General features: G+C 40.8%; 1 protein-coding gene across 1 annotated transcript; it reads left to right on the top strand.

Annotated features, from left to right (window-relative positions):
- OFCC1 (orofacial cleft 1 candidate 1) lies at positions 1-24,107 on the top strand (the record flags this gene model as incomplete). The annotated part of the gene is made up of 7 exons (XM_010282311.1): positions 1-56; positions 2,447-2,542; positions 2,894-3,004; positions 6,323-6,389; positions 6,689-6,865; positions 20,618-20,701; positions 24,024-24,107. Coding segments are annotated over 7 exons (675 nt in total), but the record flags the coding sequence as incomplete, so codon positions are not given.
- Between the last annotated feature and the right edge of the window lie 2,085 nt (positions 24,108-26,192).

Genomic DNA, 26,192 nt, shown 5'->3' with positions numbered 1-26,192 from the left:
GAGGAAGAGTTTTCTGCTGCAGGTCTGAGAAAGGGCAGGCTGGAATGGAGAAAAAGGTAAGTGAAGAAAAGCCATGCTTTAAAACAGAAAATTAAAGGGACTATTTGTAGCGTTGCTGTTTCATAATATTTGTAGTGTGATGGGAGGGAAGTCAGCAGACGCGTAGGCTCCTTTATATCATTGACAAGTCAAGGGGATGATTAACGAGAGTATCAGACAATGTAATGGTAGGAGAAGGCCCACAGAAGTTAAACAAAAGTGCCTTCAGAATTTAGAGAATTCCCATGATCCATAGTAGGACCTCATTGTGCTTGTCTACTGTTTCTATTTTTGATTAGATTTATAAACACAGCACCACATATTTTCATGTGGCTCATAGCCCCAGGGCAGAGCGAGATTGACTGCGCTGAAACTGTGAGGCTTGTGAATTTCGGGCAAGGGATGGAGTGAAATAAGTAGTGTAATTGTTTTTGTGGAGTGACCGTGGGACCTCCTCTGTTCTGAATTACACATGGTTCAACCCTTTGACCTAACCAACCTCAGCAATGCCTGGTAGATCTCCTAAAGCTGTGCTGAAAGGTCCTATCAGTGACATGTTGGAACATTATCTGTCATGCGAGATGTGTGCCAACAACCATATTAAACTACATTAATTACTAGCGAGGCCATGTTTGTGACAATCTCAACTTCATTTAACCCATCATCGTGTTAGTTATTGTTTAAACAGGAAGTACAAATGGGGACAATCTATGAAATTGAAATGCAACACCAATGTTTTCTTTAATAAATTGTATGTTTTACTTTTATTTATTTTCTGTTTTCTTTTCCCCAGCTTTTTTGTTTTTGTCATCAGCTCTGTAGCCTGAGTTTTTGAAGGCTTTTCTATTTTAAAAGCAAGCAAGAAAAAAACCCAACTACTTGGTAACGAAACTAATATACCAGTGTAATTGTTATTTCTTTCAATGTAATTTTAAATGATACCACAGTTGAGTGAAAGCACCGATGCTCGTTTTCTAACAAGAAGCAAACCTGCTAACGTAGTTTATGTAAGGCTGAAAGATCACACGTGGTTTATTTGCTTGAGATACACCTTCACCGCTCTGTGCTCCAGCTAGTGCGTCTCTGCGTGGCAATGCTTGCACGTCTCTGGATCAGGAGCGAAGCACGTGTTTCTTTTTAATTATCGGAGATCAATTTCCTCATAGGCCTGACCCTGTAGGTAGCGAAGCGTACTGTGATTCCTTAAAGGACAGCCTGGTATGTAGAAATTTGGAAGTATTCTTTGCACGTGGTTCTTCTCTGAAACAATTCTGAATTTTTATAGGGGAAAAGGTAAAAGCTGTTCTGCACGCTCCTGCACGGGCAGTGCACGGGTCCAGCTGCACCTAGCTGTGCCCAGTGTCGTATTAGACTAGACACGTGGGGTTACATCTTCCACCTACGCACTGAGCCGTTAGTTTTAGACGAGGCTTTTCCTTTAGCCTCGTCTAAAAGCCTCGTCTAGCTAGCTAGAACAGGCTTAAGTGAAGTGAGTATTTATTTATTTATTTGTTTTAATTGCTGCGGAGTCAGCTAAAAAATATGTTTGACCCTACTAAGTGCCATTGTCATTAGCAATGAAGAGTTTGCTCTCTGCAAAATCTAACATGGAGTGCTTAAAGCAGACAGGTGCAAATTACAAGCTGTTTTGCTTTGGCTGCCATCCCTTAAATAGACAAAGTAATAGGCTAGGAGAAGGGAAAAGTTTCCAGCTGCATAAAGGAAAGCCTTAACAGGGACTTAGCAGCTGGTTGCAAGAATTAAATGCTGTAAATACCAATGAACGCATTTGTGTGTGCATTCGCAGGGAAATGTATTTTTAGTAAGGCTCCATCCCTCTTTATGCCAGAGGATCATTCTTTGAAAACTGTGCTGTGTTCTGCTTTATGTTGAAAGGCTAATGCTCTCGCTGAAGTGAATGAGAACAGAAACCAACATACCTGTTCCTGTTTACCATCATTACACTCCTTAGAGCATTTCAGGCATTATTAGGTTCTTGGACCCCTACCAGATTGACAATATTTCTAGCTACTTCTCTTTTGGTTGTATTCAAACAAAGCCCTAAAGGAGAAAAAAAAAAAACAACAAAAAAACCAAACCAAAACAAACAAAAAAACCCACACAAAACCACAAAAACAACAAAAAAACCCCAAAACAACCAAACCAAAACACACCAACAAAAAAACAACCCCAAAACAAACCCAAAACCAACCCAGAAACAAAACCACGGATGAATCTGCTGAGCTAGTTTGCTGATGTTGGATACAGTTGTTCATATTAGGAACACCTAATTTAATTTCATGAAAGAGACATAACATGCCAGTATGTGTATGAATCTAAGGTATGCATTTCCTAAAAGGAACTAAAACTCTGTCATTCCAAAGTTGCTCTTCTTTTTGACTTCCAGCTTGCATGGGGACTGCTGTCTGGAAGCAGTAACTTTAACTTTAACTCTAAGGCTGCTGATGAGGTCTGTCTGTGTGATCTTCGTAAGCAGATAAGGGTAGGGAGACAGCTTGGAGCAGAGCTTGTTTACAGCAGGACAGAAGAAAACAGCTAGACATAAATGAGGGCTGACGGTTTCATGAAGCACAATTGGTTGATCACAGATTCAATATGACTGCCCTGAACTGAGCGATGATCCGTACAGTATGCAAAATTCACTTTCTTGCTGGTCTGTGCCCACCAGCCTTCCAGCAGCTTTCCCAGAGCCCCTCAGCCAGGGCTTTGAGTGGAACCAGAGCTGAACGCAGCATTGTTGTACCCAATTCCTTTTGACAACAATCACATTCTTTTAAAAACTTCATAGGTTTTAGTTGTCACTGGTTATAAATGAGGGTTTTTTCCCTCGCAGTTGCTGCTGCCGCTGTTGTTGCGGCGCTTGCTGCTCTCCCGCAGACCCGAGCTCGACGGGTCCTGGTACTCCCAGTTTTCCTTTGTTTCAATCGGTATCAGTAAGCAGGCGGTGTGTTTTAAGGATGATGCCATGCAAAAAAGGCATTTAAAGGTTTAGGTCACTTTTTGAATGACGCGGTGATTAGCCTGCGTTGTGCTCAGACACTTCCAACTCCCCTTGTCTTTGCCATAACGCAGCGCACTCGAGGCAAAAAGGCATTTAAAAAAAAAAAAGGTTAAAAAGCAAGACTTTATTTTTCACCAGCTGTGGTGGAGCTTTGAGATAGGATGAATTGCTATCAGCAGCAGCAGCACCCGTTAAACTTGACTTTGCAAGCGAAGGACATCCCCTTTCTATGTGCTGGTTGTGGATGGACAGGTCTGACGTGTATCGCTTGCGGATGCAAGTTGGACCACCTCCACCGCAGGTGTAAGCCAGCGCAGCCTTTGTACCACTTGAGGCTCGAGCAGCTTCGCTTTTTTGTAGGAATGCTTTTTTACATCTAGTTTTAGATAATGTTCTGTAATTAGAAATGGTGGCTTTCCGTGTGGACGTGTGTTCATGGGCGTTCATCTAGGCATGCTTTCACAACAGGACTTTGCCTGCAAGTACGGCAAGTGGTCACTGAAAGAGTTTAATTTGTATGGTCACCGAAAGAGTTTTGTTTAATTTGCTATTGGAAACCTAAGTTTTGCAGGTACATGTGAACTGATTAAAGAACAATTGCTTCAGACATGAATTTGCATAAATACATAAATTAATTGGTAGTGACTAATGACAAAAAGGATATAAAATGCCACTGGATAATTTCCTGCCTATTCTCTGATGAGAAGGCAAAGTATCGTAAAGGTAAGGGGGCTGGGGAAGGAAACCTAAAATGAAGTGGGGGGCTTGGGGGGGGAAGAGTGTAATTTACACTACTTAAAGGTGCTCATGTGTAAAAGAAGGACGAGGAAATTGGCTGGAGATAGGTATGAAGGGAAAATGTCTTCTAATTTCCTCTGAAGCATGAAGTGACAAGAACATGTGTTGATTACACAAAGGCCACCCCTGAAATACTCCGTTATTCAGTCGTGTTGAGAAGTAACCCTGGAAGAATTCCTCTCTGCTGCTGAAAATCAGGTGTTGCTTTCATTCTAAAAATATGAACTCGTGAAAAACACCATTACAAAACCTGATCACATTAAGGGACAAGGGCATAATCTCTGTTCAAGTTCTTTGTAAGTAAGCAGGAGTCACAAACCTGTACATCAACCACTTAAAAATACTAATTTGCATTGCAGTGAGTGAAGCACCAAAGAATGTAATCTATTGTGTCACTGAAAAAAATCAACCAAAACAAAAAACACCAACCCCCCCCCAACGCACTCTGAAATGTCATAAACCCACTCCACATCCTTATTAGATGTAGGGGAGGAGGAAATTTTTTTTTTCTTATTGCTGTGAAAGGAGCTTATGTGTTTTACAGACTATAACAATTGAAATAAAATATGGCCAATATAGCCTGCAAGTGGTTTTGCTAGGGAAATCTGACATGCGAAAGGAATACGTAGAAGGTAATGAAGATCATTTTAATTCTATCAAAGTTATGGATGTATACTGATTTACACCAGTTGAAAATATCTCCCAGAATTTTTGTCTAGGTGTTGTTTTCTTTAGCTGTTAAGATAAAGTTTAAGGTTTTGTGTGGTGATTATATGGAGCATAATAAGAATAATTATCACACAACAGCGTTACAAATACTGCCAGAATCTTTAAAACTGACTTGATTAAAATTTTATGGTATGAAGGAAAGCAGCAATACTTTAATATTGCAAAAGTGATATAATCCTAAAGATGCTAACATATATTTTTGAACGATTTTTCAGTTCAGAAAAAATCAGAAGCGGTAGGGTGAATTCCTGAACCTATTGAACTCCTGCCAAAATTATCATTAAATTCAGTTGTGCTGTGTGCGGCTTGTAGGAATTAATTCTGTTATAATATTTACTTACTGTAGTTTCCAGAATGTGTCTAGTCATTTTTACACCTATTTGCTTTTTAGTAGGGTAGTAGTCTTAATTTAGAGGAAGTCCACTGTTTTCAGACTAACATGTGTCTGTGTGCATATATACATGTATATATATGAAGATATTAATATCTACATTAATCTGTCAGTGCTATGGTTCAGTTATTTTTGACAGTTTTATTGATTGTGTCTGCTGCAAGCGTTGTTTTTTTACTGGAAATTGACACCCACAATCAAACGGGAAAGATGGATGCTGTAAAAGTTGCAATTTTTCAATGATTCTTGTAATTAATCCTTTTGTATTGACAGTTTCCAGGAGCTATGTTGCCAGGAGTGGTCTTTATCACTGGACAATTAAGCAACTGGCTTGAAAAAATAATGCTGTTTTCAGAAACTGCCATGTGATGTTGAAAAATAAATGGGTCTGAACTGTTTTCTTACTTTGGTTTTGGCTTTGATTAATACTCCCAGATGTGCTTTCTTTGAGGTAATCTCTGCCTGCTTTGACTGTTAGCATCTATTGTAGGGGTCTGTAGCCACGCACGAGCCCAGGTGTGACTCTCTCGCTTGCGCCACTCAAGGTATTATACAAAGACAGTGTTTAACACTTGGACCTTCCTGACGGTAGTAACGTGATCACGTTTTTTTTTTCTTTTTGAGCCTTGCTTCCCCATGGGAATTAATGTGGAACTTGTCAGAGTTCAGATCCTCCAAGATCTCCTGCTATTTGTTTTCACTGTAACTGTTGCTGACATCTCTCTAATATCAAATGAACTTTTCATTGTTGTGATGAGCCCTGCTTCCTCCCTCCCCTGCACCGTGATCTCTCTTTTGTGACATCTCGTTGTAACGTGTTTTGGAGTTATTTTTATTTTATTGCCTTGTACAAAATTGTAGGGCTCATTCATTTTTTAGCTGCTCTGTGATGAACAAATACACTGGTTATGCAAGTGGCCCTAGAAAATAAGGGAACGGGGGATGTCAGGGAAGTCTGTCTATAAATATGATGCATAAACAAACTTTTCTAAATGAATCACTGCAGTTCTGCAAGCGAAATAAAGCAGTGGCTGCTGAATGCATACTGTAAAGACAAGTCTTATAACGCTCTTCATTTGTTGAGGTTTCTTTGCATTAATTAAAACTGGGAAAAAACATAGTATTTTAATGTGACCTTCATTTGGCATTTGTTTTAACTTTTCTGCTATTTTATTTAATTCTTCCACTTCTGTTGTTCAATTAGTGTTTGACCCCTTTAGCAGAGATGTAAATTAAATGACATTTCAATGCCATCCCATATTTAAAATACTGTGTTAGTTGTGGATCATAAAGGATGATCTTCGTTCTTTAGCTAATTTATTCATTTAACAATTTCCCTCCAGAAGTTCCAGCAGAAGGCTCTGAAGCAAACTAAGCAGAAGAAATCCAAGTCGGCTGAATTTCTGATGGGTGAGCCTTGCTTGATGAGTTATTGCTCATAATTTGTGTAAGGATTAATTAACTAATTACAGACAAATGGCTGTGGGCGAAATTTTGCTCTTGCTTGTCAGGGTGCAATTTGTAATTATTTTAATCATTTATTCCTTTTTTTTTTTTTGGAGTTAATTTTAACCTAATTCTGTTTTGGCGACATTTGAGGACGATACACTTGAGTCTTTCAGCAAAGGAATTACTAGAAGGAATTTTCTGCTTGTCATTGAAATACACTTTGCTATAATATGCTCCTCTGACCTCCTTGTTTTCTGTAGTAAAAGAAGAGAGAGCAGCAACAGAAGGCATTGAAAATCCAGCTTTTAACATCAGCAACACAGATCTTTCAGCGTATCAGCCTTCAGGAGGGGACGTTATTAGACATGACAAGCCAGATAGCACCCTTGCAGCTCACCAACAAAAACTCGGGCTGCAAGCCCATGCTGAACCAAGAGGTGAGACATCAAACCCGATTAGCCTCAAACGCAGCAACAGTGGTCGTGTTCCCCGTCCAACCTGCACGCTCCATGGCCTGCGCCAGGCGCTCCCGTCCCAACCCCTCCAAACGGGCGCCCCTGCAAACCCTGGGTGGGAAACCCAAAATACCGCTGGAAACATGGGCCGTCTAAAGGTTTAGAGACCCGGGCTCCCGTCTCCATGCTCCAGTGACTCCCCGTACCGGGGGGTGCAGGTTGAGCGGTGCTCCCCGTGGCGGGGCGGGGAGTGCAGGGAGCAGGTTCTCATGGCAGCACTTCCCCGTGATTTGTGTCGTGTTGGGTTTTGGAGGCATCGCAGCTGGTCCGAGCGCACAGATGCTGCTCCCTCACTGGCTCCCAAGCGTTGAGTAGTTTTAAGCAGCTTACGGATCCATGATTGATTGTTGTCCTTAGGTCTCCCATATGCCCTCAGTCAATCAGCATCTTGCCTCTGCTTCCTGTTTCTTTATTTTTTTTCAGCCAGTGTTGCTCAGATACTTGGAGCAGTCTCCTGTTCGCTTGGTTTGTCCAGGAGGAGCGATCCTAGTTTTTAAGCTCAGCTTTGATGCAAGCACCCAAAGGAGACACTGCCTCAGGAAGCAATCTCTGTTTATTATTTAGGTTCATTCAAACAGACTTTAAGGATCTTTACTGATGTCAGTTTTCCTTTTGCAGAAGTTTGATGTCTTTTAACGTATTGTTTAATTACTCTATTTTGAAATATTATTACTGCTGGTTGTTATGATGAATGGTTATTTTTCCTTAGTAATCCAGTGAGGAAGAAGGTGGGGAAAAGAATTTAAAGGCATCTTGTGAGTTATATGGGGAAAATCTTGGCCAAGATTTAACGTAAAAGCAAAAATGCCTGAAGTCAGACTCAAAATCTTCCCTAAATACCCATTAAAAAAAAAAGAATTACCTTGTTGGACTGTGTGGTCTCATTAACTTCAAGTGGACTGTGTGCATCCATGAATATGTAAATGTGCATCCAAGGTCCGAGACCTCCCACAGTACCAAAGGAACTGGTGTGACTTTGAAAAGTCCTGGTCACCCAGCATTTCCCATTAACTCACAAGCAGCAATGCTGCTTGCTAAGTACCCTGGTGTGCCAGCCCAGGTATTTACATGGGTAAGGGCAGGCTGGTGGGCAAAACTTCAGGCATTCACTTTTAAAACTCTGGGCCTTGTTGTGTTAAGATTTTATCCTTGTGGGACTGGAGAGCCCATGGCTCCTAATGGCCCCTTGCAAAATTAGGTTTGGTTTTCCATTTAGCCTTCATGTGACTCTGTGTAGTGCTGCACGGAGCAGGAATTCTTCGTCTTTCCTTTGCAGCCTGTCAGAACAGTGATTAAGCAGACAAAGGGATTGATTGTTTTTTAATGAAATAGTCTATCTGGCAAAAAATGAAGTCGGGCTCGCTGGAGACTATCCATGCTTTCAGTCGCCTCTTCAGAAATTCATGAATAGTTCCCTCAAGAAAACAACACTTTTTTTAAAAGCCTGAAATGTGTTTTTTAAACATTTGGATTTTTCATCCTAAGTAGTATTTTGTTCAAAAAAAAACCCCTAACTGAATATAATCTTTGTGAAAGGAGTAGAAATTGTTACATTTCGCCTGGAATGCAATGCCTTGATACACTGTGAAGTGTTTCTGTAATGGGAGAGGAAATCTTGCTGAGAGTTTGAAAATTCTGTTTCCCAACACTGTGTCTCCCTCCTCAACCTTCTGTTCATCCAGTTAACCAGAAGATCAGTTATTCACGTAGCTCTCTGCCTCTAAGTCACTCGGCTATTAAAAAAAAAAATTCATCCATTTATACCATCATAAAAAAGTCTAGATTGGAAGAGACCTCTAGAGATGATCTGGTCCAACCTTGCATTAAATTATTCTTAATCTAACTTATGTCAGGACTTGTTTGGCAGTCACAGGGGCCAGTTAAAATTTTTCAAGGGCTGCTAATAAAACAACAACTTCAAGCTTGTCCAGAAACTGGGAAAAAAAAAAATCGAACAAAACCTTCTGGTACCTCACAAGCTAATTTTTCCCATTCCCAAGTGTAACAATACTTCATTAAAGAGAGGAAAGGGAAAAGTCAACTGCACAGGTAAGAGCAGTATCACATGAATGTAGTAATGTATAAATGGTCGTATTTTACAGTCCTCAGTGAAGACTAGGTTTGCAGGTAGCTTACCCCTTCTTGTGGCAATCTATTGTGGTTTGGGACTGCCAGTCTATGGGGATTGGTTCCTTGGGCCAGCCTGCCTTCCTTTGCTTTGCTCCACGTTCATAGCTGCTGTCATTTCAGCTCATAGCGAAAACACGTGTAGTGTTGAAAACTACCACCATCCTACCGCATAGAGGAAACCTTCCACAGCTTTCTCTCCTGCCCCTCAGCTCTCAGGAGCCACTCTGCCGTTTCTAAGAGAGATTTGGCACAGAAGCCTCCGTCCCTCTCCTCCACGCCCCCAGAGGCAAGACTTGCACCCCATGATGGAACCTATTTCTCTAAGAGGGGGAGTCCACACGCACTGGCATGGCTTGTTGCCCCAACCTTAGCTATGCCAGTAAAATGACAGTCTTCCTTACCTTATGAGAAATGCCTGCCAAGCACAACAGCATCAGCTTATGTAAAATAGATGTGTTTTAGGCCCCTCCACTGCTCCCTTTCACTTTCGTCCCCTTTTCTTCCCCAGATGCCAATAAAATACTCTTTGGGGTTTCCTCCCATCCACAACCATTGGGTTCTCTTCCAGCTCTCGGTCCCCAGGCTGAGGTTAGGTTACTTAGTCAATGGGGAATGACGTTTGTCAATTCCAACACTCAGTGTTAAACTGTACGGTTTAAAAGCAGTTATAACCTTAAGGACAATTATTTAATCACAGCATTTAGCAGATTACAGGTTGGAAACACTATATAAACATCAGGCTGGATTTTCAGGCTATGCACTTTAAGGCAGGGCATGGAGATGGCATTGCCTTTCTGTTATCTTTTCACCCATCTTTTCACCATGTCCTTAATGGCAGCAAATAATAGCTACAGGGGTTGCTATAATTTTCTCCATCTTGCAACAGTGTCACAGCCTGTTCCTCTGTCAACTATTGCTGGAGGGAGGTGTTCTCTAGAAAAACCTCCACCTACTTTTGAGACACCTTCTCATACACCTCTGTGCTAAGGGTACTGGGAAGGAGTGTGAATAGTCAGCTGTGTGTTGAAGACAGCCTTAAAACCTGTTCCTGGAATTTGGCTACATCTGCACAGGAGGCCGCTCTGCAGAACATACATCGCTTGGGGATTAAATAGCAAGTGCAGAGGTCCATGATATTGCAACTTGCTGGCATCTGCCCCCCAAACAGCTTAAGTCACAGGTATGTTTGTGCTATACTGACTTTATTGATCTATTCCTTTTCCTTATATAATGGAACATCTCCTGAAAAGGAGAGTTTGTGAACTGATTCTTGTTTTCAAGAAACTGATGAAATCTTTCCAGTATTTTTTTTTCAGAGGCTTTTTCAGTTTTCAAACCAGATTGGTGGGGGCTATTTTTGTGACTCAAAGTGCAAGGCTCCCGGATGCTTCGCAGTCACCCTGCAGACCTGTGATGGAAATAGAAATAAAACTCTGACCCCTATCCATTGATTCTCGGAGGATCTGTTCCATGATCTTCCCATGCACTGAGGTGAGGCCAATGGGTTGGTAGTTCCCAGGGCCCTCCTTGCTACCCTTTTTAAAAATGGGTGCAATGTTTCCCTTTCTCCAGTCCCCAGGGACTTCATCTGACTGCCAGAACTCTTCAAGTATCATGGAGAGTGGCTTGGCAACTACATCAGCCAATTCCCTCGGGGCTCTGGGATGTGTCTCATCAGGTTCCATAGACCTGTGCATGTTCAGGTTCCTCAGGTGGTCTCAATCATGATCTTCTCTTACAGTGGGAGGGACTTTGCTCCTCCAGTCCCTGTCTTGCAGTCCATCCCCTCAAGAGGTGTGGTGAGAGACATTGCCAGTGAAGACTGAGGCAAAGAAATTGAGTACCTCAGCCTTCTTCTCACCCGTTGTTACCAGTTTGCTAGTCTTGCTCATCAGAGGACTATGCTTTCTTTGACCTTCCTTTTCTGGCTGACATACCTGTAGAAGCCCGTCTTACAATTCTTTGTGTCCCTTGCCAAGCTCAGCTCCAGCTGTGCCTTGGCCCTCCTGACCCCATCCCTACACAACTGGGCAGCATCCCTGTACTCATCGCAGGATACCTGTCCTTGCTTCCACTGCCTGTTCATTTCCTTCTCGCCCTATAGTTTGCCCAGCAGGTCTTGACTCAGTCATGCTGGTCTCTTGCCTTCCTGATTTCTTACACCTGGGGATTGAGAGCTCTTGTGCTCTATGGAAAGCATCCTTAAATATCTGTCAGCTCTGTTCTTGCTCACTTGTCCCCAAGGGCAGTTTCCCAGGGGGTCTTGTTGACTAACTCCTTGAAGAGCTGGAATTTTGCTTTCCTAAAATTCAGGGTCCTGACTGCACTGTTCACCTGCCCCATTAACCTCAGGGCTGTGAACTCCACCAGTGCATGATCACTGCAGCCCAGGCTGCCTCCAATCTTGATGTCGCCAGTTAGCTCACTTGTGTTGGTGACCAAAAGGTCCAGTATTGCACCCCTCATGACACCAAGCTGAGTGGTGTGGTTGACTTGTCTGAGGGATGGGATGCCACCCAGAGGGACCTGGAGAAGCTCAAGGAATGGGCCTGTGTGAACCTCGTGAGGTTCAACAAGGCCAAGTACAGGGTCCTGCACCTGGATCAGGGCAAACCCCAGTATCAGTACAGGCTGATGAGGGATGAAGGGATGGAGGGCAGTCCTGCTGAGAAGGACTTGGGGGTACTGGTGGGTGAAAAGCTGGACATGAGCTGGCAATGTGTGCTTGCAGTCCAGAAAGCCAACTGTATCCTGGGCTGCATCCAAAGCAGCGTGGCCAGCAGGTCGAGGGAGGTGATTCTGCCCGTCTCTTCTGCTTCGGTGAGAACCCCCCTGGAGTCCTGTGTCCAGCTCTGGAGCCCTCAGCACGGGAAAAACATGGACCTGTTGGAGCGGGTCCAGAAGAGGACCACAAAAATTATCAGAGAGATGGAATGCCTCTGCTACGAAGATAGGCTGAGAAAGCTGGGGTTGTTCAGCCTGGAGAAGAGAAGACTTGAGGGAGACCTTATTGCAGCCTTCCAGTACTTAGAGGGGGCTCATAAGAAAGATGGAGACAGACTTTTTAGCAGGGCTTGTTGCAACAGGACAAGGGGTAATGGTTTTAAACTAAAAGAGGGAAGATTTAGACTAGACATGAGGAAGAGATTTTTCACAATGAGGGTGGTGAGACACTGGCACAGGTTGCCCAGAGAGGTGGTAAATGCCCTATCCCTGGAAACATTCAAGGTCAGGTTGGACAGGGCTCTGAGCAACCTGATCTGGTTGAAGATGTCCCTACTCATGGCAGGGGTTTTGGACTAGATAAAACATCCCTTCCAACCCAAAGATTCTATGATTATTCTGTTAGGCCATTCTGCGTTTCACACTTGTATTTCGCATGATGGACAAAACTCCAAATTTTATCATCAACATCAGTAGGCCTTTGTTCAGGAATACGCCATTAACTCTTTTTGCTGTATGCTTCCCATCATTGCTCTTATATGGTGAAGACCTGGTACTGCTGTGAAATGTTATAGTTACCCAGGGGAACTGCCTGATTATTTACTCAGACTAATCTCCTGATTTTCAGTCAGCTAATTGGTTGTAGCTTCTTCTACCCTATTTTCTCTTCACAGTTCTTTGATAACTCTTTCCTGATTGCTCCTATCACCTTCATTTATTTCACATATTGCTTGTGAAATTAAGGTTGCCTGGCAGCGGCCTTGTCTTTGCCAAACTGTGCAATTTATTTGTTTCTGAAACTTCTCAGAGTTGCCTCATTGCTAAATCCAACCAAGTCTTTTCCTTCCCTCAGCAAATATTGAATTTGTCAGAAACTTTCATGTTGGCCATATCCATGGGAGGTCTAGTAGACAAATTTCCCTGGGAATAATATTTGGGGTTAGATCACCCAAACCTGGAGTGATGGGGACCAATGTCCATCTGTTTCTCAGTTGCCAGGTGCCTGATCTCAAGGTGAAGCAATATCTGGTTTTCTTTTTTCTCCAGAGGGTTTAAAATCCAAAACTCTTGTAAAGTGCCCTAATATTCAGGCTGGCTTGGTAGAGTCTCTGCCCAGCAAAGGACTTCCAGCAAACTGTCATGATGGAAGCACCAAACCTCCAGGAACATGCCGTCTTTGGCTGATGGCAGAATACAAGGGCAGTTGCTCAACCTCAGATGGATGATATATGTCACAAGCAATCTCTGAACACAGGACTACTGTACTTAGCATTGTGTCATAGGCCTGTAAAGTAAATGTTAATGTATTTTAGCTTTGGATGTATTTTGTCCTCAGCTGCTGTGATCAGAAAATGTTCAAGTGGCTTATACCAGTTTGTACTGCTTAGTGTTCACGCTAGCCTCAGACCTACACAGATTTGGTCCAACTAATTTCTGAGGAGATCCCTGTGGGATGGCACTGTTCACATGTCTATAAGATAGCTAAAATTTCCCGCCCAAGCATATAGAGGGAATATATGTCAGAAGAAATTAGACTCTGGTCTTTCTGGGGTGCCAACTGTGCAAGTGAGCCAGAGAATCCAGGCATGGGCGTTTTTGAGCATCTACCCTGCCTTGCACCTGCTGGTTGTGTAGACACCTTTGGCGACTGGGATACTCTGGCTTTTGCATGGAAGATAAAAGAAAGGCTAATTGTGTTCTCCTTGTATCCTGCACAATTGTACAAAGGCTAGAGGCATTCTGACCCTAAATGTTGACGAATCAAGTTAAAATTGTCTCCAGATGACAAGAAATGTTCATTTTTTTCCCTCCCTATCATCCCCAATACACAAATCTTTTTTCAAAACTAGATTATCTCCTAAAATCAAAAGCTCTAATTAATTCTACCATTTTATCTGCAACAGGCATTGTTAACATCTCATCTCATGCTCCAATAAATTTGCCCACAGAGATTACAACATTGCGGGGGGGGGGAAGAGGGGAAAAAGAAAAAAAAAAAAAAAGGAGGGAAAGAAAGCTTTTTTGATTGAAGACCAGAAACTATTCTTCTAATTAGCCTAGGTACAGCATGACATTAACATGGCTATACTGCTTCTGGGAGCAAATTAGTGTCTCTACGTGGTGCACGGCTGCATCCTGGGTTGGATGTACCTAACACAGTGCTGCATGCGTCCTGTGGGGAAAATCCCCCTGTAAAATTAGAGCAGTTCTGCTCCTTATCAAAAGCCAGAGTAGAGAGAAGTCCTTGCGAAGGAACAGTTACTACGGTAGTAGCACTGCGGCAGAGCAATATAAGCCTTTTCTTGCTCAAGTGTGTAACTGGGCGAGGACCTTGACCCAGGAATATGCAGGCAGAAAAAGGGCTCTGTGGAAGAACTGTGTGGGATATCAATTTGATGACAAAAATATCAGCAAGTGCATCAGATTCAGGCTGTTTACGGAGGCTGAAGCTTTTGGAACAGGATCTCATTTCATTCCAAAGAGATGCTAGTTACCCACTGGAGAGACAGTGAGTGCAGACAGAAAAACCAGGCGTCTGCTGGAAATGCACTTTTGTGCTGCATGTGAAGGAAATGGGAACTTGCAACACTGGCTATTTGTGTTGGTCCCATCCTTTATGCAAATAATTTTGCCCAGGAATATGAATCAAAGCCGTACCCTTTTTTTCTTAAACAATGGCAAAGTTTATATCTCATAATTCAAGTTCTGTGTATGTGGTTCCATGCTTTCTGATTCCAACAGGGACTTGAAATGGAAATGCCAAACTCGGTATGCAGGGCATGATGGATCACCATGTATGCATAGGAATAAAAAGGGTTGTCATTGGAAGTAATTTTGCGTTGAATTACACAATGTGTAATCCAATTGAAATCAGCAGAACGGCACAAGGTGTAATGTAGTGTGCAAAACGTGATCCATTGCATGCAATTTCAACAACAGGGATACTGTACCACTCATCTAAGTAATGTGCTAAAATTGAATTTGTGAAAGGTAGGGGGAGAAGAATTGTGAAGAATGGATGAATTTTATAATTGGGAAATACTCTTTCAGAAGGTGACCGAATATATATTTTTAAGGCTAATTTATTACACTTGGAAATTGTTTGCTTCATAATAGTGCTGTTGGACCCTCGAAATTCAGCGAGTTCCCTCACTGGAATAGTGGGACCAGCCAAGCCTGCCAGCCAGGGAGCTCTCAGTATCCATTTTCCCCGCTGACATGTGTCACATTAGATAATAACGTTCCAAAATGAACTCCATCATCAGCAAAGCTTTTTCTCACGCCTTCGACCAACAGCGTTTCCCCGGGAAGAGCTGCAGGTCTCACGCTGGCCTCCCTTGGCGCAGTGCCTTCTGTTGCTTGCAGGGGAGAGGGGACAAAAAAAAAAAAAAAAAAAAGAAAAAAATTCCTATGCTATACCTTTGCTTAAACAGCAGCAAATGTAAATGTGGTAAGTCTTCCAGGATGGGAGTAGGGAAAAGTCTGTGCCATGAGTGTGGTGCGGTTTTCCAAGCGTCCGGGAAGGCGCAGCATGCTCTGCGCTGCTCAGGCTCGTGAACGGCCCCTTTGCCAGCGTCCTGTCAAAGCTGACAAGTGAGTTTATTCAAGGCTTGCAATATAAACATAAGACACAGTTATGTGGTTTACTCATTATCTACGGTGTCCGCTGAGGATAAGGAAAATGACATATGATACTTTTAAAACTTTTTAAAAATTGAGAGGTCGCCCTGTGATGGTAGTATTTAACAAGCTCTGTTTTCGAGATATAATTGACCGTCCAGTCGCTTGCTTAATGCTCTTCAGTTTCAGGATGCCATTAATGCATAATTTTTCATTGGATTCTGCCTGGTACTCATGAGAATTTGGGGCGCTCTTTAGAACACTTTACTCCTCCATGTATTTGGTGATAATCTGGATGAACTTTGTGCTTCCCAGGAATCTTATTTTAGATCTACATCTAAAATAATATAGATAAGATTTATCACTAATAATATAGACAATAATGTTAGATGTAAATCTAAAATAATAATAATAATGTCTTAAGGTATTCAGCTTCTACATGCAACCTAGATCAGCCTATATAAATTTAAAGGCATTTGTAATGGCCATGAGCTAAGGTAAACGTAAGAGATATCATGATTCCGTAACGACAATTAAAAATCCAAACTAAAAGTATAACTTCTGGTTAACTCTTAATAATTATCTTTTTTTTTTTTTTTTCTTCTTGCTGGAATAAGAACTGAGAGTTAACATTTTGTGGATTACATATCAATTCACCATGTTTTTTGAAACTGAAGTTTTATTTTTAATATAGCAATGGAAAATTTTGGAACAAAACCTCAAAATATGTTCTTGTGAATGTTTCAAACTTTCCTAAATTATTTTCCGGTTTTAAATCATTGTTTAAATCAACTAAGAGCCTATAAATTCACTGGAAATCCAGTCAATTTTTCACTGTCCAGGAACTCTCACTGTTTATGTAGTTTTGGTTGATGATTTTTATTTTTCTTCACTTCCACATTCTGTGAGATTATTTTTTTAAGAGGGCAGGCTTCTTTCTCCTCTATTATAATTTAATTGTTTTGAATGATTTTTAAAAATAATTCTTTATAGATTTTTTTTTTCCAAAGTGCAGATTAGAAGGAAAGACCTGTATCTACAAAGAAGCAACTTGCAGATATCAAGCTTTGTCAATGTAGGTACTGAAACATGAAAACAGTTGAGCGCGGTTGCTAGTCAACAAGACCCACCATGTCTTGAGGGAAGGGTGAATGGGTGAAGCAGCTCGAAATGTAGGATGTGGGACCCTTCTCTCCCCTTCCTCCTGATCCTGAGTCTCAATTCTTGCTGGCCAAGTTGAGGTGGGCACATCTCTTAGAGGGGATTCAGGTCTGACCCCAGGATGTCACTTTGGCTCATGTGATCCCATACTCTTCTCAAAGAAACTGGAAAATATGCTAGCATATTTTAGAAATTCACATTTGGACTGCCCAAAGGGCTGTATCTGCAGCGTAAAACAAAGTATCCCTAGGGAAATAAGTTCCATCCTGTGCAATGGAGACAGTGAAGGTTTACCATGATGTTCAGAAAAAGGAACTGCTGCTGAAATTAATGCTTTAAGACAGCTACGTGGAAAGGAGACTACTTTTTTCCATTGCTAGCTGCATCGCTATTTCAAAAGCACTTTGGGTCAAAATTCTGTCTCAGACTGGAATTTCATCTTTCCAAGATGTCAGTCTTATGCAAAAGGCTTTTATGAGTTGCCTTAGTAATGCTTGGTAAAGCTCTATCAAGTCATTGGTAGAGCCATGAGCTGACCACACTGCTGCCTGAAAAGGGAGAGCTGTTACTTAAGGCAAACTTGCTCAGACCACAATTGTGTCTTCGAATGAAAGCTGGCTCATGCCAAAATTTTTGCTCTTTTTATCCCTAAGACCCAGCACCACTCTGAAAACAAGCAGCAGTAAATGCGTATTCAAGCTTTTGTAATCAGTCACCTGGCTATTAACAATTCCTTCATTTTTACATCGGTCAGGAGGCACTTAAATCCAAGAGTTTTGTCTATTCTTTCATTAAACTAAAAATCTAGATCAATAATACAATATGAATGGAATTGCCTGTCATTCAAATTCCATGTTGTATCTTTGATGTCATATTGATATGGGCTACCTGATCTCTTCGTGGAGTAGAAGACGTTGTAGAAATGCAGCTTAGTCATGCTATTTCTATGGTATTCTCAGGACATAGACTGTATAATTGGCTACAGATATCTTAGCTTAAAAGCCATCTTAGAGTTTCATCCAGTCCTAGTAATACGTGTACAGTCCCATGGGCTGCATCTAAGGATTATGCTAATTTTATTAGCAACTCCTCTTGCTTTAATTAAACTCTATAAATTCCCACCTGGTCACTGTTGTGCCAACACCATTCTTTCCATTTTTATTTGAATGTATAGATAATCTGTGGTTTTGCGTTTCAGTTCTGATTTCCTGAATTATATGTTGTGTTTTCCACATGAAATAACACCATTTTGAGGGATGAGTAGGGTTTCAAATTGAGTTAATGGGTTTGAGCTAACCTCTGGATCAAAGCAAAGACCTAAGATTCTCAAGTTGGCCAAGTCTTTGTAGGAACAGGTACTCAAAGTAACTTACTGTCTGAAAGCACCAAGCTATAAGCTGCTGTTCAAAATACCTGCAAGCAAGCTCTGTATTAACATTTACTTTACTGTGTTTATACCATGAAGCAGTGTGATGTGAATTCCTTAGTGGACTGTTAATTTACATGTTATACACTTTCAAATATTTCCAAAAGCAAATGTGAAATGATTAGTAATCCATTCACATGCTCACAAAATGTTATTAGCAAAGTGCCTTGGGCAGTATGTTATGTTGACTAAAATTGATAATTTTGCATTTTAAAACTAAAGCAACTGCCCCTGCCCCCAACAAGTCTTAAGACCTGCCCAGAGTCCAGACCTCCAGGTCACACCAGTTCTGAACATGTATGTTGAGCTGAGGGGGGCAAAAGACCGAAAAGTCCCCAAGAGCAGTGATCTAAGGTTTGTAGTGATTTTGACTCTTCAGAAAGCCTCACTGAAAGTCTTCTGTGGAGTCCTGCAGTTTAAAATGGATTGTTATCTGTAAAATCACCATAAGGAGGCGATTCTGGCATTTACCACTCATTCTACCTATGTAGGTTTTAAAGTATGTATGTTGCTCTGGAGAAATCAAACCTGGTTCTTCTTTTTATTTCTGCATAAATTTCTATCTCCAGCTGTGTGTGGTTCTAACAGAGACAAAGCCCTGGATGAAATATCTCGTACTGCTCAAAGAAAGGTTGAGATTGTTCTTTTTTTAAAGAGGACCAAAGAGCAAGCTGTTTAATGGTATTTGTCAATGTATCTCTTTTTTTGAATAATGGTTTCCATGCCTTGCAGACTCAAATATAACATGACACTTCCTCCTAAGTGCCAATTATTCTGTCCAGAAGAGTTGCCCAGAAGTCTACTCCTCAGAGTTTCACACCAGACCCACAGGATAAACAACATGGGGTGTTAAAATTCAATAAAAGCTGTTGTGATATTGAGACTGTATAAAAAGCCTGTGCACTAGCTGAGTATTGCTTGTATGGTTGCAACGTACTTTCCAGCAATTTACATTTACAGCTATGAAGTAATTGAATAAAGAAATGCATCATCATTTTCTTTTTTTAGCACATGGGTGAATTATTTTACTAACATGTGAAGGGCTGTTCATATAACATCACGGTGCTTTGTGCTAGAGAAAAACAATTACAGTGAATAAGGTAGAATGGCTCTGTTATTGCAGTACATAAGACTTTGATTACATACTGCCAAGATTCATACCAGCCTAGTAGTTGTTGACAGATAAAGTAACAAAAATGAAACTCATTTATTTTTTCTTTATTGAGACCTCAAGGTAAAGCAAATTTTCAGTCCTTGTACTTACTATGTTGAAGGAACAGAGACTGACAGTCAAAATGTGCCAGTCCAGAAATATAAATTAAACCTAGTTTCATATCAAAGTTTCATTTAGTCTCTGAAAAGGAGCTGCTGCTTGGATTATTTTTGATCCTAAAACAAATACACTGTAGACTACTATAGTGTATCGTGGATGAATTAACCCCCTCGTACATTTAGCTCTTATGTATTTTCCAGGATATAGATCTATGACTATTCAAGCAATTTAAAAATTTGTTATGGACTTGATTATTTTACTTTTTCTCTGTTTAGTAATAAATTACTGTGTGTGCAAACTCAATGAACACGAGGATGGTTTTAATAGAGTGTAGTGCTTTTGCTGAAGGAAAGACATAGTTTGAGGAAAAAGCTCTTCCTCTCCTCTTGTGTAAAGTTCGTTCTTCTGGCTTTTAGTGGGAGTTCCTCTAGGCAGCTAGGTGCTGCATTATTCTTTGATAAATCTAACAAATTACTTTTTTTTTTTTTGGAAACTTGATTAGTTTCTAAAGAGCAGATGAAACTAGCTGCTGAAATGGAAAGTGCTAAAATGAGTGGTTTTATCCCATCAAAATCTTGGATTAGTTACCTAGCCCAACTGAGTATAATTGCTGTTCAGATTAATGAGGCAGTATTCTAGTATCGCCTCTGTAATTAAACACTTCTCTGGTTGAATACAGTATTAAAGATGCACCAGACATTGAAACCTCAGTGGTGAAATTTAAAACTGTTGAAATTGGAGGGGTCAGCTGTGAAACACAAATTCCTCTGCGGCATGGGTAATTCGCTTGTAAAATCTGTTTCAAGAATAATTTTGCGTATGTTGGGGATGCTGAATTTTAAAATTTTTTCTTATCTTTCCATCATCTAAATTTGAGAATTTTTCTCATTAGTTCCTGAGTAGAAGTAACATCAAGCGCACTTGTTTCCAGAATTACCTTTTCTGACCTTTCACAAGATGATAATTGCAGTACTAGTAGGCTTAGAAGACTTGTTAAAAAAATTAAGCTTATAAAGTAGCAAAAAATGCCCCTTTGCTTGCTGGTGTCGATTTCAAAATTAACATTTTGGTTCATGTGCTTCTAATAATCGCTGACCCTTACTTCATGTGCTTTCCACAGGAAATGAATACAGCAGAAATTACTTTGACCCGTTGATGGATGAGGAAATAAACCCAAGGCAGTGTGGGATGGAGGTCAGTGAAGGTGAGGCAGAATTAAGTATGTAATTTTAGTGTCAGAATATTCTTTTCCATTCATGAAAATGAGGTGACAAAGATCACATAGGCAGTTCTATTTAAATTTTGAGGTTTACAATTTAAATTATAAGCCTTAACCACTCTGAACACGATAGGCATATATAGTCTTTGATCAAGGACAGTGAGTTAATGGATGGGTAAAAGTGAGGCCGTACTGTATTCACTCCACTACCTCAGCAGAATGAAGTATGCTCCGATAACATTGTCTGTATCGTGTTCTCTTTAATTAACGAAGTTAGTCCACAACGGAGCAGTAAGTTGTAGCTTTTTTGCAACCCTGCTCCCAAAGTCCTTCTTGGAAAGCAGTTCTATCACTGAGCTGAACGTGTGTTTGTCTAACAGAAAGAAACCCCAGAGCCTGTAAAAGTTCCCAGCAAACAAGGAGGCTTTTTGGGGGTTTCTTTTCGCCAGTTTAGCCGGGATGTTTAGCTTTGCTGTCTGTGGGCGACAGGGAGGAGTGGGAGGGTGTGGCTCTGCAGGGCTGGGCGAGCAGCAGCTCTGCGTAGGTATGAGAGAGATTAACCAGGAGGTATTGTCTGGTGGAGGAAATTCTCCTTGGCTGTCATGGCTTTAAGATAAAAAAGGGTGGGAATGGGCCTGCCTGAATTTGCATGGACTTAAGTAAGAACATCATCGCGGTGATGAAGCGCTTAGCTGCGCGCTGAATGCTTTGGCCCAGCTCCTGTTACTACGCGCTAACAACCCGATAGCACGCAAGACCCAGTTCTCCCGTGTTACCTTCCTAGTCCTTAGCTTTTTTAAAGTCTTGTGCTTATTTGTACTGCAGAGACTCTCTAGACATGCAGTCGTAGTCAAATCTAAAAAAATGTGTCTATCGTAAAGGGTCCCAAAGTAGATAATTTCTGAAATTCATCAGAAACTTTAAGTACATATGGAGGTTTCAACTTTTGAGGCAAAAACGTGTGTGACTGCAAAAAGCAGACTCTAATGCATGTCAATAACTTGAATTTCTGTGTACCGGTTAAAAAAAATCAAGGTTTATCAAGGGTGAATTGCATCTAACCCCTATTCATTGTATAGGACAGCCATGTAATACCTTGGAAGTCAACTTCTGGCTCAGAGTTTTTAAAGGAAAGTTTTTTTTTTTTTTTTTATTGTTGCTACTGCCTTGGTTCATCTTATGAATAGGCTTCACAAGTCACGATCTGCTTCATAACCAGAGAATAAAAAGCAATTAGATTTCTGTCACTGTATGTGTGTGCCTAAAAACCTGTACAGATGGAGTGGTCACATAAGGGATGTAAGGAAGTATAGTTTTCGTCAGGAGAAAATGTTCTCTCTTGCCTTGTGTTGAGGCTGAGTGATATGCACTTAAATCTAAACGTTGGTGGTGGGTTTTTTTAATTTATGTATTAAATTTGGAACAGATGAAAGCTCTAAGAAAGTCCATTCAGTTCTGGGGGAGGTGGTTTTAGGCACTTGCATATCACGCTAGACCCGAGATCCACGTGTGAACAGCTGTCCTTTGGTGCTCCTCCTTTTTCTCCCCAGCAAAAGTGTCGCTCAGAGGTTGGGGTACCACTTGTTTATTAAGGGTTTGTTAGCAATGGTACTGGCCTCAGGTTGGTTGTGTTGACCTCTGCAGAGCAGTTATAACTCTGTATTTACCAACAACTCTGCAAAGAGCAAGTCTTCCACTTTGGAGATATTAAAAATCTGTCTGGAAATGGTCCTGGGCACCTGGGCTCTAGGTGGCCCTGTTTAAGCAGGGGGGGCTGGACCAGATGATCTCCAAAGGTTCCTTCCCCCCCAACCAGTCTGATTTGGTGATACTTGCAAACCAAGCTCGTTGTCTGATTTTCTTTTCCTTGCAGACGTGTTACATAAGTGGAACTACATTTGTATGTAGTGGAGGGAGTTAAAAGGACAGTCAGAACTGGAGTCTGGTCCTGCATGGTCACCCCGTGATTAGAAGCCATATTCATTTACCTCCTCTTTCCAGCTACTACCTTGTCACTAACAGAGACAAAAGTAGAACAAGATGAAGAAATCAGGGCAGACTTTAAAGTTACACTCTTTTTACGACTTAAGCAAGTCAGGCCCAATGCCCAAAGAGAATAGCTGGTGAAAAGCGAATCTTCAGCCACTAACTCTATTATACAAAGTTAAATATCATTTTAATATGCTCATCATATGGGATTCTTTAATGGGTTATTCTGTGAAAATGAAGATATTAGCAATTATCTTTTCTATATTTGATAAATTAAACTTGTCTTGGAAATTTGTCTGAGTTGATAATGCCCTGAGAACAAACAACACCCCACTATGGATTTGCTTTCCCCCCTCGCCAAGGGAACATTTCAATGTTACATGCTCAAAGAAATGTAAAAGATTCTGTAGTTGGGGGAGAGGTTTGTAGGAGCCTTCCTCTTTGAATGCTTGGTGTAACTGAAAAACTTGGCTCTGAAATTTCATGGTAACGAAAATTTATTGTTTGAGATTCTATTGGGCACTTAAAAAGAGCCACCCACAGTAGCTTGTAGCTGTACTTCAATTCACCTGCCTTCCATGCATGTCTTTGTTCTTCTACCTGCCTGTCTTCACTGACAACTTGGAGAAGCCAGGGTCTAGGAGATCTGGAGAGAAGGCAGTCTCAACTGGTCATTTCTCCCTTGAACATAGACACTTGAAGTGATTTTTTTTTTTTTTTATTAGGTCTCATGGGAAAAGGCGTGTGTGTGTATGTCCCTTGCTTTTTTTTAAAATCTGCAGATGTTACTGGGAATTTGAACAACTGACCAGCCACAAAATCAAAATTCATAGTGTGCTGTAACAGCTGCTCATACTAGATAATGTCTTAGTATTATGGACAGCAAGGTGAAATTCCTAATAAAGATCTCAAATCACATTAGAAAAGAAATTTAGGTACTTTGAGGGTTTTTTTTTTTTTTAAATGAAGAGTCAAATAGAATTCATCTGGCAATTTGAATATAAATAATCATTTCAACTAGTCTGTTATCAGAATTAGTAAACCTGTATTAGTCCAGATCAACATATAATCTTGCTTACCATTTAAAAATATAGTATTATATTTTTTTATAAAGAACCATCTTTCACAACTTAGAAGAAAAAAAAATGACAGTCACCTCTGCTATGAAACTAGCACTATGAAAACTATTTTTAATTGTTAAATGGTTTCTAACTTTTGTATTTTTACATCTTTCTTTATAGTTTAAAATAGTGTTTCCTGAAATACTACTGGAAGAAACAATAGATGTTTCACTGTTGTGTTTTTTTTTTTTTTTAAGATCCTATGAAATTTGATGAGCAAATCCTGTACGATAAACTGATGAAGCTTCTAGATGAAGAGAATAAGATACTGGACTTCCAAGGTAAATAAATAAAAAAATGATTTGCATAAAGAAAAATAAAACTCTTTTGAGTCTGAATGAGTGGAGGAGAATGGGTAATCCATCCCCTTGAACTGACACGCAAAAGGAACATTGATTTTAATGTGAGCCTGTAAAATCTTTTTCCCAAAATGTTTTTGTTTTGAGCCATGTTTATGTGGTTTTAAGTGTCACTTAAGTGTCGTGCTTTCTCTAGACTGCTTCGTGCCATGTCGAATTCCACCCTTTTGAAGAGAGACTGGAAATATCATTGCTTATGTGTTCAAAGCTAGAAATCGAAATCATTATTTAAGCTCATAAATGGGTAGGTCATTTGTCAGATGCACAGGTCACCTCACCCAGTGTTTGAGGTTCTCTATGTAAGGATTTACACTACCAGGTGAGTAAGAAAATATTTTCTGTGGCGTTGTTAGAAAATACAGGTTGAAGTTCCACCTACAGGAAAAAAAAGGAGAAAAGATTTCTTCACCTCAAGCCAACAACATTACTTTAGCTTCACTTATTTTTACAGGCACCATTTAACACGCAGTTTATTCACGAGACCGTTACCACCACAGACTTTACACCAGGTGCATGTCTGCCGCTCTCCTCTGGTTCATCCTAGGAGAAGTGACATATGAACAAGCCCTGGCTCAGGGCTGACCTCATATTTTTGCATATACCTCTCGTCTGTTTTCAGCAGAGGTCTTTTGTGCAAAAGTATTTTCTGTTCTTTGTATCTGTGTTGAGGTTTCCTGTTATATTTCAGTTATACACAGGACCTACTCTGTCAGAGAGACAGAGCAAGTGGTTGCCTACAGCACTGGAGCTCCAGGAGCTGCAACATGTTTTATGACTATTTAGTTTGTGAGCAACTTTTTTCTAGAAAAGGCAAACATTTTCATTTGCCCAGGTTTGCAAAATCCCTTGAGCTGACACTGGTCATATCAGCAACATCTTTGAAACCCATTTTTTCTCATTTTAAATGCAAGGAAAAGAAAGTACAACCATCGCAGCTAAATTCATGTAGATTGTTTAAGCAAAAACCTTTAACAGATTATTAGCATGGTCTCTATTGTTGCATGTTGATGTAGAACTCCACATTGCTGAGAAAAAGATTACAACAGTGCTGCAGGTTGATTGTTCTTTTATCCTGCAACAACATAGATGAAAATAAAACCAAGTTTGGCTGTGAAGTCAACATTATTTCTCCAAGAAAGATTGACGTGGAGTGTCTATCTGTGGTACTTACGTAGTCCCCAACTACCCATATTTATAGCATTTCATATTCTTCAACAGCTTTATCATCAAAATATTCCTGTATGATTAAGGAAAATGTCCTGATGTCATTTTACAGGCTGCCCCAGGGTGGAGCCCATTACCCTTTTCGTTAGCTTCTGGGGCTCCCCCAAAGTGGTGAGAGAGGGAGAGAGAAGAACCTCTGGGCAGTGGTTCAGCCCACCTCATGCAGACACCTTTTAGCTGATTAGACAAATTGTGCCCTGGAAGCAGTTCTTCCCTTTCCTTTGGCTCTAGAAGGGTCTTGGACAACTGACTTAGACTTGACCGTCGCTTTTTGCTTGGCTAAAAGCAAGTGAGCCGAATTGCACTGTGTGCATTTGCTTTTAAGCAAGGAAACCAGGGAATGAAGGGAAGCCTTCCCCATCCATCATTCAGCTAGGTGCTCTAAAACTTTATATTATATTACAAATAACATTGATAAATATGTTAAGATGAACAGATGCTTTACAGCGCATGATAGCAAAGAGCATATTTAGAGAGCAGTAGTGTTTTGCTGATCTCCGCAAATGTTTATCATCTAAACTCACCAGGTAGGTTTGAACTAAAAAAAAATTTTTTTTTTCTCCCCAACTAGTTTTGACAAACCACCATGAGAGGCAAAATGCTCTTATTACTGTTCGGCCATGTGGGGTGTGAGGCAGGCTCAAACCTCTCATCCATCCAAAGCCTTTTGAACGTACGTGGTGTGCTCTGCGGATGGTGATCTTGCGCTGAGCCTGCCAAGGTTGCTTAGCTGTCACCGATTCAATTCAAGGGCAAGCAAATGCATTAACACGCATGTCTTGC

This window comes from Phaethon lepturus, unplaced genomic scaffold (genome assembly GCF_000687285.1).
Source record: "Phaethon lepturus isolate BGI_N335 unplaced genomic scaffold, ASM68728v1 scaffold8232, whole genome shotgun sequence".
Taxonomy (NCBI): Eukaryota; Metazoa; Chordata; class Aves; order Phaethontiformes; family Phaethontidae; genus Phaethon; species Phaethon lepturus.
This window is presented reverse-complemented; position numbering and strand designations above follow the sequence as displayed.